Below are 16,968 nucleotides of genomic sequence, written 5' to 3' on the forward strand. Positions count from 1 at the left end.
ATAACAATTACAAAGAGCGGAAATCCCAGAATCAATCTCTGCGGAACACCACTGGCCACCAAGCTCATGGCTGAATCCTTGCCATTTACCACCATCCTCTATGGGCAAGCCAATTCTGTTTCCAATTGTGAGATTGGATTTTGGACTGAAAAAGATAGATCAGGCTATTTTTCCAGAAGGTACAAAGTTAGCTGCAATGGATGTCCAATGAGAATTGGGGAATTAGATGCACAGCTCTCTGAAAAGCCATGAGTAGTTACAGAAAGTAGGTAAGGCTATTAGAATGTTGGCCTTCACATCTAAAGGGTTGGAGAATAGCAATGTGAGGGTGTTTATTCTGCAGTTATACAAAATCCTTTCAGACTCCACCTTGGGCACTGAGAACAGATCAAGGCGCCATACCTCAAGAAGGATGTTTCTTCCCTTGAAGGTGTTCAGTGCATGTTTACAAGGATGATACTTGCACTTTTGGGGTTTAGTTCAGAGAGTAGATTAGACGAATTAGGTGTTTATTTCCTGGAGCTTAGAAGGTTAAGGGGTGATTGAATTGAGGTCTTCACAATCTTAACATGAAAAGAAAGGGTAGGTAAACTTGCCACCGGTTGATTCTAGAACCAGGGGCACAGCCTATGAATTCGGGTTAAGTCATTCACGAGAAATGTTAGAAAACACTTCTACAGGCAAAATCTAATGGAGGTTTGGAACTCTCTCTTCCTCAAAAGCAGTTGAAGCTAATTCAATTTTCATATACAATGTTTTTAATTAAGCCTGGGGCACATGGAATTAGACTGCAGATCAACCATGATCTTATGGAATGGCAGACCAGCTTGAGGGGCTGAATGGCCTACTTCTGTAACTACATTCCTAGGGTGTTATACACTTTACGGTTTAGAGGCAGAGAGATTTTCTTGGCCCATGTTGTCGTGAGTGTTACCATAGTTGTCTATCTATCAACCTTTTTGGTAGATGTTGTGACGCATCTCAGATAGAGTTGACCACAGAGCTTCTCGGCCATAGGAGGAGACACTGCTACTGAACCACCGGTCTCTCTCGGTTCTGTCGTACTCATTTACTACTTGGTTTGTGAATGATTTTTAGTGATTCCTGATGAAACCATCAAGTCAGATTTCATGGAATATTGTGTGCAATTCTGGTCTTTCTCCTATTGAAAGGATGTTGTGAAACTTGACAGGGTTTAGAAAAGATTTACAAGGATGTTACCAGGGTTAGAGGATTTGAGCTATAGGGAGAGATTGAATAGGCTGGTGCTGTTTTCTCTGGAGCATCGGAGGCTGAGAGGTTTAAAAAATCATGAGGGGCAGGGATAGGATAAATCGACAAAGTCTTTTCCCTGGAGTGGGGGATTCCAAAATGAGAGGACATAGGTTTAGGGCTAGAGGGGAAAGATGTAATAGTGACCAAAGGGGCAACTTGCTCATGCAGAGGATGGTGCATGTGTGGAATGGGCTGCCAGAGGTGGTGGTGGAGACTAATACAATTGCAACATTTAAAAGGCATCTGGTTGGGTATATGAGTAGGAGGGGTTTGGACGCTGGGTGCTGGTAGGTGGGACTAGATTAGGTTGGGATATCTGGTCTGCATGGATTAGTTGGACTGAAGGGTCTGTTTCCAAGCTGTACATCTGTGACACTATGACTCTATGATTGATTGCCACTATGGACTAAGCCCAACAGTGGGATATGTATGCATATTCCTTGATCCAGACCAAGTTTCTCTCCACATCTGTTCTCATACAGTCTATGCCTGCCTTCTACCTATGAAGGGCTATCCAATGTCCACCCAGTCATCTCTTTTGACAGAACTGCCGTATTTCTTAGTTACTTTTTAAGAGTTGACATTGGTAACCTTGAGGCTGGTCCCTCTACTTTGAACTTCCATCATTTTTGTGTTACTCAAAACCTCCTTTGGTACACTTATCTTTGATTCTGTGCTGCACAGATATCACTGGCATTTGTTGTTGCTTCCTAATTGCCATTTGGGAAGGTAACTTAGGACAGCCTCCTTCAATCACAGCACTCCCAGTGTGTGAATTCGAGCGAATGCATCAACAGCAATCCTTTCAAAGATGTTATATCTCGCCATTGTACTGGCCACTCCAGCTCAGCACCTCTGCCATTTCTATGCCCCACTCTTTTCTCATTCTTTTCCCCTTAATTTCTTGTTCACGCTGCTTTAGTTTCAGATTAGCTGTGACTTTTCTTTAGCCATTCTGCACCTCACTTCCAAAATCATCAACTTAATTCATCCATGCTTCCATCAAAATGATCTTTTCAAACTCTTCTGTTCTCACCCATTCATTTTAGTTTACGTGTTCTTCTATTTTACACAGTCCATTGTCCTTCTCCATTCTTTCAGTGATGGCTTTGTCATGCGGATTAATACACCAACGCAAGCTGTACCTTGCTGCAGGAAGCGGTTTGCTTAAAATCAACCAGTTCAATAACCCTGACTTATGCCTTGGGCATTTTCTCAAGTGAAAGAGTTTGGCAAGATTTTTTACTGCTGTGTTACTTGGACTGGAAGTGGAATGGAATTGGTTGCATTTAAAATGAGATGTATTGAGGATTAGTTTTGGGCCTTGAACTTCACCCCACCCCCGATGAGATATCTTTCCAACTTAAGCCATCAACTATTTATAAAGTTAAAAATCACACAATACAAGGTTGTAGTCCAACAGGTTTAATTGGAAGCACACTAGCTTTCAGAGCGCCGTTCCTTCATCAGGTGATTGTGGATGTCTGTGTCGATATGTGCAATCTTCTTGGAGATCCTCTCCACTTTAAGCCGGCAGTTAATTGGGTCGATAGTAGTCATGATTTGGAGATGCCAATGTTGGACTAGGGTGTACAAAGTTAAAAAATCTCACAATACCAGGTTATAGTCCAATAGGTTTATTTGGAAGCACTAGCTTTCAGAGTGCCACTCCTTCATCAGGTGATGGAGCGGCGCTCCGAAAGCTAGTGCTTCTGAATAAACCTGTTGGACTATAACCTGGTGTTGTGAGATTTTTAACTTTGTACACTCCAGTCGAACACCGCCATCTCCAAATCATAACCATTTATTAGGGAGGGCATTCAAGGCATTCAGGAACGCACTGAGGGTTGTCATCAAACTAAAATTACAGCTTTGTTTCCTTTTGCCTCGATATACAAAACATGGATATCATTTCAGTTAGCATCTAAGCTGCAACATTGCATGTGTATGTGGTTTTAGCTACACATAATTATTTTTGAGCATATATGCAATGAATCATTATTACAAATGCTGGCAATGGGGTGAATGAAAGGAGTTAAAACTAAACACATTATCAAGGGTTGATTGGGTGAAAAATGATTGCTGGTTCCTGCTGCTGGGATGCAGTCATTAAGATTCACAATCCTTATGGTCATTGATGCACACCAGTTCAGAGTGAGTGACCTGAAAAGGCCATTGTTTGGGAGCTTCTGTTGAGATCATAATGCACACCTTGATTTAACTTTCAGAGATAATCCCATCATTTTGATCAAGGAAATGAGGCGTGCAGCTAAAACAATTCACTGAATTTTACAGATGTTCCTTGCCAATATTTCTCTGGTAAATGATTGTTGTTCTGCCTTGTCAGTGCTCATTGCAGATATAACTGACCTTTGTAACATCAGTGTGGTGCGTATAGTTTTAAAGTAGCTCCCAGTAAATGGAATAAAAGGTGATTTAAAAATTGGAATGTATTTTAAGTGAAATGCATTTTGAAATGGGGTCATTCAAGATAATTATCCTGACTAGATTATTTTCACTTCCACAGACGTGAAGAAAATCAGAGGCGGCTAAAAAATGTAAGTAATCTAATTACATGTAATCGCGTATGCTGCTTGTCGCTGATGTTTTACACGTTTATAGATTTTGAAAGTACATTTGTTCATATTTTGGCTTGGTACAATTTATTTCAGTATAAAAGTCTTTCAATGAACTTTACCAATATTATGTTTCGAGTTGAGTATTAATACAGGCAATGTCGAACAGTGGCATAGACCTTTAACTTTTACAACTCATTTGGCCACGTTCTTTGCTGCTGTTTTGATTTTGGAATTTTGCACCAAATTGGAACAAATTACAATGGAGCACGATTCCTCAATCTTGAATGCCTTGTCGTTTCCAAACCAGTGAATGCATTCTATTTCAAATAATTTGACAGAAAAGCAACTGTTGAATGGAAAGTGGTTCCTACTATGAATTTTCTACGCACTTCATTTTGGTTTAATGACTTTAGTACAGTTGGCTAATCTTTATTGATGTCTCTTAGAATTTGGTGACATTTCTGTTTTGTCAAATGTATAAAAGATTTGGTGTTTTGTTTCTTACAATATAGCTTTAATAACCATTCAATTAATTTCCTTTGATTTCAATATAATTATATTTTAAATTTTTAATGAAATCTGGTTGTAGTGATAGTTGTATCTACTTTAATATTGTATCAGCTTCAAAGCATGTTAACTTTGGTTTTCTCCCATTGTTGGTTTAACTGTTCACTCCCTCATCTAGTATTTTATTACTTCTGAGTTTGATTTTCCATGCTGCCTTGTTACTCTCCCAACCCTCACCCTTTGTAAGGTTGAGCATAACTGGTTCCAGCTCTCATTGAATCCTGATCATTCTTACCCCTGTGCGTGCTAGTCTATATTAGCTTCCAGGCCATTAAAACCTTGGTAAAACTCCCTCCCTCATGTTTAAATTCCTCAGGCATGCCTCTCACTGTCCATATGACTGCCTTCATGCCTACATCCTTAGATTTCTGAATCCTGCCAACTGAAGCCTCTCTAATATATCTTCTATTTTGATTGCTTCTTCACATTTCTGTATTTCAAACCTTTCCTCCTGTAAGATACTCCTTTAAAACTTATTTTTCACTGCAAGATTTTGGCCATCGATCCTAATATCTCCTTATTTGCTACTTTTACATCACGCTGTTGTGAAACATTTTGGAATGTTAATGGTGATGTTTAGATCAAAGTTTGTGTAATCTTTATCTTGTGGATGATGTATAAATGTAAGCTCCATTTTATCTAAAGAATTTGATTTCTCATATTCTTTGCATTCATCTCTATTCTTTGAGAATGTATTGTAACTTTTCCATTTACTATGCATTTGGACTACCTGAATAACACTTCAGGAATGTTTGAATCTCCCAAGACATCAAAAACAAACTTAGATCTCTTTCTTGACCCATATGGAAGTTAGGAATAGGAATATTTAAAGTCTGGTTGAAGATTTGTAGCTCGAGTGTCCGTTGTTGTGGTTCTGTTCGCCGAGCTGGAAGTTTTTGCTGCAAACGTTTCGTTCCCTGGCTAGGGAACATCATCAGTGCTATTGGAGCCTCCTGTGAAGCCTGGGCTTCACAGGAGGCTCCAATAGCACTGATGATGTTCCCTAGCCAGGGAACGAAACGTTTGCAGCAAAAACTTCCAGCTCGGCGAACAGAACCACAACATAGGAATATTTCCCCCCTCTCAATTTTTGTTGCATGCTAACCTGCTCGAATTTGCTACATTGAATGGAAACAGCCTCTTGTAGTTGTCAACACAGCCATTTGTTAATATGGAAAAGGAGAATTGACAACACTCTCTTTTGGTGTGCATATTTGTGTAGGAAACCTTTGGCAATACTAGGGAAGCTCTGAAATGACCTTACCCGAATCAAAGGACAAAAAGGTCAGCAAAGAACGTAGTTTTGTCTTTACCCTAGTTCAGAATTAGATAATATAATGCACCATACATAAGTTAACAAGAATTCTCGGAGCCCCATCTGCAATCTGTCTTCGATATGTCCCTTCTGTTGAGATACTAACATGAATCTGATTCTCTCGATTAGTTTATCCTTTCAAAGTTAATATATTCTTCATTGCCTCAGCCCCAAATCAAGGCTGCATTTTACAAGCCTCTGCCAGCTGTGCTTCTGATGCTAGGACAAGCGAAATAAAGTGGCAAGCTCACCACCTTTTCACCCAGCTCCAGAGATTGCATCCATCATTCAACGGGAGAGCAGGTGCTGAAATCAGACAGCCACCTACCATTTGGTATGAAGCTACAATTGAGGTTGTTAATTGCTCAATTGACTCAAAATTCTGCCCATCCCAAAATACTCAGTCATATGGGAGTTTGTATGTTAATTGTCACTGTCTATTAGCTAAGGTGGGAGAGAAGCCAGGGGGAGAAACAATTCATTTGGGGGCCTTGGATAGTTGGAGAAAACCCCCGAAGATGCCACCCCACCTTGCCTTCAATGCTGCTTGCCTGAAAGAAACTGTCCCCCCAACCCTATTCTCTGATCTGGCCCTGCTCTAAACTCCTGAAACTCACCTTGGGTCTGCCATGGAATCTTGAATCCACTTCCTGTAGATTTTCCTTTTGAGCTTTCCTCTGTCCCCAAATCCAGTTCAGTCAGGGCTTTGAGAAGGGTATGCACCAGAGGAGCAACAGATAACAGACCGGGAAATGGGATTAGCTCTGTTGCTCTTGCAGAGAGCCAGTATCAACATGATGAGCCTTCTGCCTCCCTGCTTCAGTGCCGTAGCCATTCTGACTCTGTGAAAGAACAGAAGACTGAAAGAGCTGATGGATTTTCATGTTGAAATGTAACCGAGGGCATTGACATGCTATTGTCAAAGATGACCTGATGTTCAAACTTGGGGGTGAGAAGGACTTCACTGTTATTGGTAGCTTGATTCATTGGGAATTATTGGTCAATCAAACACTGTGTGAAACTACTCCCAGGTTAATGTAACAATTAGAACAATTTTGATTTTTCTGACTTGAGCTGTTTAATGGCTCAGTTACGACACTTGAAGCATGCTTTGAGCATCAGTAAGGTTGCAGTATCTGGAACAAAACTCCATAGAGTTGAGTATGTTAATTTGTCATTTTGTGCAGTGCACAATGTTTTTACCAGGTGTTCCAGTATGTGAAGCTATCAAAGAGTCCTTAGTGGTGATAAACGTTGCAAATCTACCCCACCCACCCCACCTCGTTTCCGCATTCCCCCCCCACCCCCCTGCAAAGGTGGTGGGGAGGGAGTCTTTTTGCTGCATAAATGAAGTAGACATGTTCTAGTAATCAGAGTTAACATTCTGTTCTATATTCAGAAGTTTACAGCATGGATACTGGCCCTTCAGCCCCACCTATCCTTGTTGCCGGTTTTCACAATTAATCTAGTCCCATTTGCTTTGGCTTGGTCCATGTCCTCCCTGTCTGTCCCATCCATGTACCTGCTGAAATGTTTCTTAAATGGCAATATTGCACTCACCTCCGTCAGTCCCTTTGGCAGTCCATTCCTGACGCTCACTACCCACTGTGTGAAATTATTGTCCCTCTGAACCCTTATGTATCTTTCCCCTCTCACCTTAAACCTATGTCCTCAGGTTTGAGACACCCCTACCCTGGTGGAGAAGCTCCCTTATCTATGCTCCTGCTGATTTTGTAAACCTCCTATAATCCTCCCTCTCCTATGCTCCAGGAAAAGCAGTTCCAGCCTAACAACCCTCCCCTTATAACTTAAATCTTCCAGTCCAGATAGTACCCCAGTAAATCTTGTCTGCATTCTTTTGTGGTTTAACAATATCCTTTCTATAGTAGGATGACCAGAACTGCACCCAGTACTCCAAATGTGGCCTTACCAACATCTTGTACAGCTGCAACAAAGTGACCCAACTCCCATGATCAATGTTATGACTGATGAAAGCAAGTGTGCCAAAAGTCCCCTTTTATCACAATGACCCCTGTCTGCAGTTAGATAGGGTAATGATGAGGTTTTTGGCATACTTTCATCTGTCAGGGCCTCTAAAAGTTGACTTTTTGTTAAATGCATAAAATATTGAGCACCTCTAATCCTGGTATTGAGGCCTCATTCCTTTTTAAGACTTTGTTGCAACCCCTCAGCATTCCTTGCCTGACTTTAACATTAGTTTGGTTTTAATTTATTTGTCATCCTGTTTTGTCACTTGTTGTATATACTTTAACTCTTGTATTTCATGGTCTCTCTACTTCAAATTAATTCTGAGTTTTATTTTCTTACTATTGCATATCTAAACGTGCAGTCACCTTTTTGAGTATCATGAACATGAATAGGAGCTTAAGTGGGCCAGATTCAAGTCTGCTCTGTCATCAGCAAGAGCATGGCTGAGATTCAACCTCAGCAGCTGCACACCCTCATTCCTTTGTTCCTTTATATCCAAACATTTGTTGACTTCCTCCTTGAGCACGTTCTATTACGGTGTAACATCACAGCCCTTTTGAGTGAAGAAATTTTTCCTCACCCTAGATTGTGTTCAAACTTGTAGATTCCAGAGTTGGGAGGAAGCGTTTTCTCTATCTGCATGTTTAACCCTCTTCAGGATTTTACATGCTTCAGTAAGCCCATCTCATTCTTCTAAACTCCAGAGAATATAGCCCTAGTTCTCTCAACCTCTCTATAGAGCGATCATGTCACTCCAGCATCAAGGCAGTCCCTCCTTGGGTCAGGAAATGAGATTTCCACACTGTATTTTAGATGTATCATCCCTTGCCAAATGAGACCAATTCAAGTGTTCAGTGGCCAATGCAGCAGTTGGCTCATTGATTCCTGAGCCAATCCATTGAGTTATGAGCTGACTGAGCAGCTTCTTCGAGTCATAGATTTCCATAGGTCTGTGGAAACCCGCCTTGCCAGAATCTGGTAAGATTGAGTGGATCAGTGTCATACCTGTGGGGAAAGCATTTCATCCTTCCCACCCCCACCCAGGTTCACCCAAGTCTGTTTTTGAAATGTTGTAACTTGACCAAACTGAATGGACTGGAGCTACAGTGAATGAAGTGAAGCTGATCTTTTTGAAATGTTCAGACCATAGATATGATGTGCTGGCTGACCTGGTACCTAAGGAGCAGTAAAATCAACGTTTCGGGCAAAAGCCCTTCATCAGGAATAAAGGCAGAGAGGCTGAAGTGTGGAGAGATAAGCTAGAGGAGGGTGGGGGTGGGGAGAAAGTAGCATAGAGTACAATAGGTGAGTGGGGGAGGGGATGAAGGTGATAGGTCAGGGAGGAGGGTGGAGTGTATAGGTGGAAAAGAAGATAGGCAGGTAGGACAAGTCATGGAGACATTGCTGAGCTGAAAGTTTGGAACGAGGGTGAGGTGGGGGAAGGGGAAATGAGGAAACTGTTGAAGTCGACATTGATGCCCTGGGGTTGAAGTGTTCTGAGGCGGAAGATGAGGTGTTCTTCCTCCAGGCATCTGGTGGTGAGGGAGCGGCGGTGAAGGAACCTTCCGAGGACCCCTTCGCCCACCTCCAACACACTGCATCCACGTGGACACCCCGCGCTGGCCTATTAGCTACCCTCGACCTCTTCATTTCCAATTGCGGGCGGGACATTAACCGCCTCAACCTGTCTACCCCCCTCCCCCACTCCAATCTCTCACCCTTACAACGCACAGCCCTCCAATCCCTCTGCTCCAATCCCAACCTCACCATCAAGCCAGCAGATAAAGGGGGTGCAGTGGTAGTCTGGCGCACTGACCTCTACACCGCTGAAGCCAAACGCCAACTCGAGGACACATCTTCCTACTGCCCCCTCGACCATGACCCCACCCCCCATCACCAAACCATCATCTCCCAGATCATACAGAACCTCATCAGGAGATCTCCCACCCACAGCTTCCAACCTCATAGTCTGGGAACCCCGCACTGCCCGGTTCTACCTCCTTCCCAAGATCCACAAGCCTGACCACCCTGGCCGACCCATTGTCACACCAGATGGCATGCTCCTGCCCCACTGAACTCATCTCTACCTACCACGACACTGTCCTATCCCCCTAGTCCAGGAACACCCCACATACGTTCGAGACACCACCCATGCCCTCCACCTCCTCTTAGACTTCCGTTTCCCCGGCCCCCAATGCCTCATCTTCACCATGGATATCCAATCCCTCCATCCGCCATGACCAGGGCCTCCAAGCCCTCCGTTTTTTTCCTCTCCCGGCGTCCCCAACAGTACCCTTCCACCGACACACTCATTCGTTTGGCTGAACTGGTCCTCACCCTTAACAATTTCTCCTTCAAATCCTCCTACTTCCTCCAGACCTCCCTCCCCTTCCTGGACCTCTCCATCTCCATTAATGACGACCAACTTGGCACTGACATTTTTTACAAACTCACCGACTCCCACAGCTACCTGGATTACACCTCTTCCCACCCTACCTCTTGCAAAAATGCCATCCTGTATTCCCAATTCCTCCGCCTTCGCTGTATCTGCTCCCAGGAGGACCAGTCCACCACAGAACACACCAGATGGCCTCCTTCTTTAGAGACCGCAATTTCACTTCCCACGTGGTTAAAGATGCCCTCCAACACATCTCGTCCACATCCCGCACCTCCGCCCTCGGTCTCCACCCCTCCAACCATAACAAGGACAGAACCCCCCTGGTGCTCACCTTCCACCCTACCAACTTTTGCATAAACCAAATCATTCGCTGACATTTCTGCCACCTCCAAAAAGACGACTCCACCAGGGATATATTTCCCTCCCCACCCTTTTCCGCCTTCCGCAAAGACTGTTCCCTCCGTGACTACCTGGTCAGGTTCACACCCCCCTACAACCCACCCTCCCATCCTGGCACCTTCCCCTGCCACCGCAGGAACTGCAAAACCTGCGCCCACGCCACCTCCCTCACCTCCATCCAAGGCCCTAAAGGAGCCTTCCACATCCATCAAAGTTTTATCTGCACATCCACTAATATCATTTATTGTATCCATTGCTCCCGATGCGGTCTCCTCTACATTGGGGAGACTAGCAGAGCGTTTTAGGGAACATCTCCGGTACACCCGCACCAATCAACCACACCGCGGCGCCGCCCCCCCCCCCCACCACCACTCTGCCGAGGACATGGAGGTCCTGGGCCTCCTTCATCACCGCTCCCTCACCACCAGACGCCTGGAGGACGAACGCCTCCTCTTCCGCCTCGGAACACTTCAACCCCAGGGCATCGATGTGGACTTCAACAGTTTCCTCATTTCCCCTTCCCCACCTCACCCTAGTTCCAAACTTCCAGCTCAGCACTGTCCCTATGGCTTGTCCTTCCTCCTATCTTCTTTTCCACCTATCCACTCCACCCTCCTCCCTGACCTATCACCTTCATCCCCTTCCCCACTCACCTATTGTACTCTATGCTACTTTCTCCCCATCCCCCACCCTCCTCTCGCTTATCTCTCCATTCTTCAGGCTCTCTGCCTTTATTCCTGATGAAGGGCTTTTGCCCGAAACATCGATTTTATTGCTCCTCGGATGCTGCCTGAACTGCTGTGCTCTTCCAGCACCACGAATCCAGAATCTGGTTTCCAGCATCTGCAGTCATTGTTTTTACCTACCTGACCTGTTACCTATATTGTATGAAAAGACAGCTTGTAGAGTTCGGTTATAATAGAATCAATTCAATGTATTTAATGGGAATAAGGGCCAGCAAGGATTTATGAAACAAAGTTATGTTCCATAAATTTTCTTGAACAATGTTTCTTATTCATACGTTCTTATCTTCCCATGTCAAACATTTTAAATGGAAAATGGCACATTTACAGGTTCTGATCACAATATATTGGCTGGGTAGAAGAGCACAGCATGAGCCTCATTATAATGGACCTTACCTTAACCTGAAAGCATTTGAAGGGCTGCTTGGACAAACTCTGACAAAGGTGAGTTAAAGTTTATTAATTTGTAAATGTTCAGGGCAAGGCTAACTTCAACCAGAGAACGACTGACTGTGTGGAGTTTGCACGTTCTCCCCGTGTCTGCGTGGGTTTCCTCCGGCTGCTCCGGTTTCCTCCCACAGTCCAAAGATGTGCGGGTCAGGTGAATTGGCCATGCTAAATTGCCCGTAGTGTTTGGTATGGGGTAAATGTAGGGGTATGGGTGGGTTGCGCTTCGGCGGGTCGGTGTGGACTTGTTGGGCCGAAGGGCCTGTTTCCACACTAAGTAATCTAATCTAAACTGTCAAGTATAGTTGACACACTTGTATGATGCATGATGTGCAAAATAGATTGGGAGCAGCAATCTGAGAAGCTGTTCACAATCTGCAAATTTACTGATAAGACCTGTTTAAACCTCTGGAGCACGATACATGGATTGAGTTTGCTGTCTGTGTTGTGAAAAATAGAGAAAATGTGTAATGACTGAACGTCATATCTATATAGACATATGTGTGTTTGTGAGGATTCAAATGCTGTATACCCGGGACTCTGTCTCTGTTTGGCATGTCCTAGGATGGATGTGTTGTCCCAGTTGAAATGGTGGCCTTCCTCATCTGTATGTAAGGATATGCGTGAGAGAGGGTCATGACATAGATCCTAGGGCAAGCCAAGCAAAGACATACATGAGAATTCCCAGAAACGTGACATTCTAACCAGAGCTCTATCAACAAACACATTTGACTTGGCCCCGATTTACCACCCCCTGAGAAAAAGAACAGGAAATGACATCACCACCCCAAAGAAACCCAAACATATAAATAGCAGGAATCTGCAGCAATATTTGGTCTGGAGGTCCACGGAAGTTGTTACCTAGTATGGTGACGAAACATCTGAACGTGAACCTTCCAGTTCAGCGAGCAAACATCCATCCAGAACCTCAATCTGAGCTACACACCTTCTCAAAACTTGCTATCGTCCATGCCCACCAGATGTCCTAAATAAATCTACTCCCATTTCCCGGTATTTGGTCATATCCTATGAAAGCCATCTTATACATATACCTATCTGGATGCTTTTTAAATATTGTAAGTGAACCAGCCTGCACCACATCCTCTGGCAGATCAGCTCATTCCACGCATGTATCATCCTCTGAATGAAAACATTGCCCTGTAGGACCCCTTTAAATCTTTCCCCTCTCATCTTAACATATGCCCTCTAGTTTTGGACTCAACCTGACACCCCTACCCAACTTCCTGGGGAAAACGCCATGTTTATTCACCCTTTCCACATCCCTCATGATTTTCTAAACCTTTCATAAGGTCATCCCTTGGCCTCTGACGCTCCAGGGAAAATAACCCTGACCAATCAGCCTTTCCCTATAGCTCAAACCCTCCAACCCTGGCAACATCCTTGTAAGTCTTGTTTTTTTCTGTACACTTCCAAATTCCACAGCATCTTTTCCTCTATCAGGGAGACAGAATTGTGTGCAGTATTCCAAAAGTGGCTGAAGCAATGTCCTGCACAGCTGCATGTTGTAGCCACCAGCACCAACATTCTGGGGCACACTCCATGGGTGCCAGGCATATGTATGGATGTTAGGATCCAGCATGTGCCAGCATCCAAGAACCTTCGTGCCACATCTCCGATCCACTAGGAGAACATTTCTGCATTTCAGTGGTACACTTTAGGGTGGTTGTTGGAATGCTGCAGGAACAAGCAGTAGCACCCAGCTTGTGGACTACACTGTGCTGTTCGTTTGCTTTGTTAGTGCTCACTCACTACAAGCCTGACTAAGAGCTCTCAGCATCCCTGCCTCGCCTTACCTTTTTGTACCTTACCTCTCAGCCAGAAATACCAGACTCTCTCTACTGCTGCCTTGCCTTGTCATTTTAATGTAGGCCCAAAGCCTGGAAGCTTGTTGTGGTTGTCAGTCATTCTCCATCAAGAAAGATGGCTTTTGATCAGGGGGTCACGGCACAGGTGGTCAAGGGCCTCCTCCAATACCAGTCCAGAGGTTCGGACACAGTCTGTCAGCCACTTGAGGCAGTCGGAGTCAGGATCTCCTCCTAGGAGGTGAGGGGCTGACTATTGGTCAGCTCACCACCCGTTTTCAAACTTACTGCCCTATGTGGACTGTTTTATTCCTGGAATGAAGGGCAGGTATTACAGGAGATGGAAGTGAGTGGTCCAGCTGTTAGCTTTGGTGCAAGTGGGGAGATGCCCAGTGTGAGGAAGTAGGCAGAACAGAGGACGTGCTGTGATAGTGGTGTCAGGGGTTGCTGTGGGGGATAGTAAGTGAGGGAAGATGTTGCAGACCATAGAGTGCTAGAGCACGAGCCTTGCTTGGCATTGGGCGCAAAAGCAGGATAGTGAGAGGTATCAGAGAGAAGGTGGCACTTGTGCTAGTGGGGCTGGAGAAAGTAATTGACCCTCTTTCATATTGTGCTGGCACTCTTCTCGATGGTGGAGACTGTGTTTTAACCTTTGTTTGATTGGATCAGACTGACACGGTCTGGAGCCATGGCTGGCACTGCTGGTGACTGGGGAAGATGAATTCCTGCCTTTGCATGTCAACCTTCAGGTCCCTACCTGCAAAACAGGGCACTGCTTTCCCAACCCCCTCAGCCATGTCCGTCACATTCGGGGCAATGTCAAGAACCATGCAGAATGGCTGTGTGCTAAGTGTTGACCAGGTACCCACAGCAAACTTTTAAAGATGATGCCAGTGTATTCCTGGATATCTTGGCAGTGGTGAGTTGTTCCAGGTATGGCAAATGGTTGAATGGGGCTAGAATCGAATGAAGGAGGTGGATGGGTAGCTTTGGTAAAATGCAGCAAGAAACCCTCTGAAACTGGACAAAGCTGATACTTCACCAAAAAAAAATAGCTTTAGCCTTGTGGCCCTTTCATAGAATCCCTATAGTGCTGAAAGAGGCCAATACTTCCCATCCACATTTCTGAAGAGCATCCAACCAGATCCACCCCATCCCTGTAACCCTCCATTGATCATGGCTAATGCAAGTAATCTTTGCATCTTTGTGGATTGTGGGAGGAAACCCCAGGCAGGTGTGGGAAGACGTGCAAACTCCACATATGTGGACAGGCTGGAATCGAACTTGTCTTAGACCCTAAGCCGCAGAAGTGGAAGTAAGGCCATTCTGCCCATTGAGTCTACTCAACCATTCAATCATGGCTGATGGGCATTTCAATGCCATTTATCTGCGCACTCCCCGTATTCCTTAATTAATTGCGAGATTAAGAATTTATCAATCTCTACCTTGAAGGTATTCAACATCCCAGCCACCACTGCACTCGTGGCAATGAATTCCACAGGCCTATCACACTCTGGATGAAGAAATGTCTCCTCATTTCAGTTTTAAATTGACCCCCTCTAATTCTAAGGCTGTGCCTACGGGTCCTAGTACCCCCACCTGATGAAATTTCCAGTATCTACCCTTTCTAAGCCATGCATTATCTTGTAAGTTTCTATTAGATCTCCCTCAACCTTCTAAACTGTATTGAATACAATCCCATTGTATGTTAGGCCTATCATTCCAGGGATCATCTGTGTGAAAATCTGCCAGGCACGCTCCAGTGCCAGTATGCCCTTCCTGAGGTATGGGGTCCAAAACTGGACACAATATTCCAAATGGGGCCTAACCAGAGCTTTATAAAAACTTTCTGGTGCTGAGAAGCAGCCATGCTAACTACTGAGCCACCATGCCACCCAGTGGGCAGAATAATGATCAATACAGAAGCAGGGAAATAGGGGAGTGGAGGTAACAGTGCAAAAGACAAATGCATGATCATGTGTAAGGCAGGACAAATTACATCTTGAGGGATGATAGTGTAAGGCAAAAGGGGTGGCAATGGGACAGTGGGGGAAAAAAGGTAAAGAAACCAGAATTGGGCCATAGAAGAGCCATTTATGGCAATTTCAGCAGCATCTTCTGTCCAGAACAATGCGTAGAGTGGTTATAATTTGCAGTTATTGAATCTGGTATTGTGCTTAGGAGATTGTAAAGTGCCTGATGAAAAAGTCAGACCTAATCTTCAATCCATCATGGAGTTTCATTGGACAAGTATTGAAGGCTGAGGGTAAACATCAGAAGAGTGGGACAGAGTATAGTGAGGAAGAAAGTTTTATCACTCAGCAAGTATATAGAATGCACTGCCTGGAAACGTAGTGGAGGTAGGTTTAACTGAGCACTTGAGGGCATTGGCTGATTCTATGAATAAACATTGTTAGTGAATGAGGATCAAGTGGGAGATTGGCACTAGGTCATGATGCTTGTTTGAAGATCTGGTGTAGGGGGCTGAATGCCTCCTTCTATATCATGATAATTCTGTGATATTTGCATACTGAGTGGAGGTTCAACAGCAATCAATTGACATTTGGAGTCTACACTGTGTTTAGGAGGTGCCGCAAACAGTGGTTACAGCTGCATGAGTGGTCTCAGACAACTGTTTGGCAATGAAGGAGGGGTTTTGTGCTACGAGCAATGTCAAAGTACTCTTCAGAGGGTCTTCTCTTAATTTTGGTATTTTTGCTGTCTTAATAAATCAGAGAATAGTGTTAAAACAATGATTATTCTTCTCCTAATGTGGAGGATTTTACAGCTTCAGTGGCCATTGAATTTTAATTTATCTTATGTCAATAAAGCGTGCTTTTGTGGGGCAAAGTTAATGTCCCTACCCCTGAACAGAGTGAACCCGAATCAAATCCTACCTGCTTCAGGGATGTGTGATAACGTATGTGGTTAAGAAAGTAGGTTAAATCTTTTAAAAGTGCTAATCTGACCACTGTCTGCAGACTGGGTTTGTTCACCAATGCATTGCAAGCAATTTGAACTGCTGCTGTATGCCACCCAGTGGCTAGTATGCAAATATGTAAAACCTGGGAACAAGTCTTATCTTCCAACTGAGCACACAGTTGCTTGGATGATTTGGGAGGTGAATTAAATATAAAAGTAAGATACATTTAATTGACAAAGATAATGGCAGAGCAAAGGTGAGGACTGCAGATTCTGGAAATCGGAGCCTACATTAGTGACGCTGGAAATGCACAGCGGGTCAGGCGGTATCCAAGGAGCAGGAAAATCGACGTTTCGGGCAAAAGTCCTTCATCAGATTGAAGGCAGGGAGCCTCCAGGGTGGAGAGATAAGTGAAAGGGGGGTTGGGGATGGGGAGAAGGTAGCAAACAATACAATAGGTGGGTGAGGATGAAGGTGATGGGTCAGAGAGGAAGGTGGGGGAGGGTAGCA

At 44.4% G+C, this 16,968-nt stretch overlaps 1 protein-coding gene across 6 annotated transcripts in view; it reads left to right on the top strand.

The window, feature by feature from the left end:
- LOC132816395 (LIM domain only protein 7-like) overlaps positions 1-16,968 on the top strand; it is a 238,405-nt gene that overhangs the window by 157,678 nt on the left and 63,759 nt on the right. For all 6 annotated transcript variants that reach the window (XM_060825901.1, XM_060825906.1, XM_060825903.1 and 3 more), the window contains 2 exons: positions 3,803-3,833; positions 11,596-11,709. In XM_060825901.1, coding sequence (XP_060681884.1) covers positions 3,803-3,833; positions 11,596-11,709 — 145 coding nt within the window. The remainder of the gene's footprint in view (positions 1-3,802; positions 3,834-11,595; positions 11,710-16,968) is intronic.

Source organism: Hemiscyllium ocellatum, chromosome 6 (assembly GCF_020745735.1).
Source record: "Hemiscyllium ocellatum isolate sHemOce1 chromosome 6, sHemOce1.pat.X.cur, whole genome shotgun sequence".
Classification (NCBI taxonomy): domain Eukaryota; kingdom Metazoa; phylum Chordata; class Chondrichthyes; order Orectolobiformes; family Hemiscylliidae; genus Hemiscyllium; species Hemiscyllium ocellatum.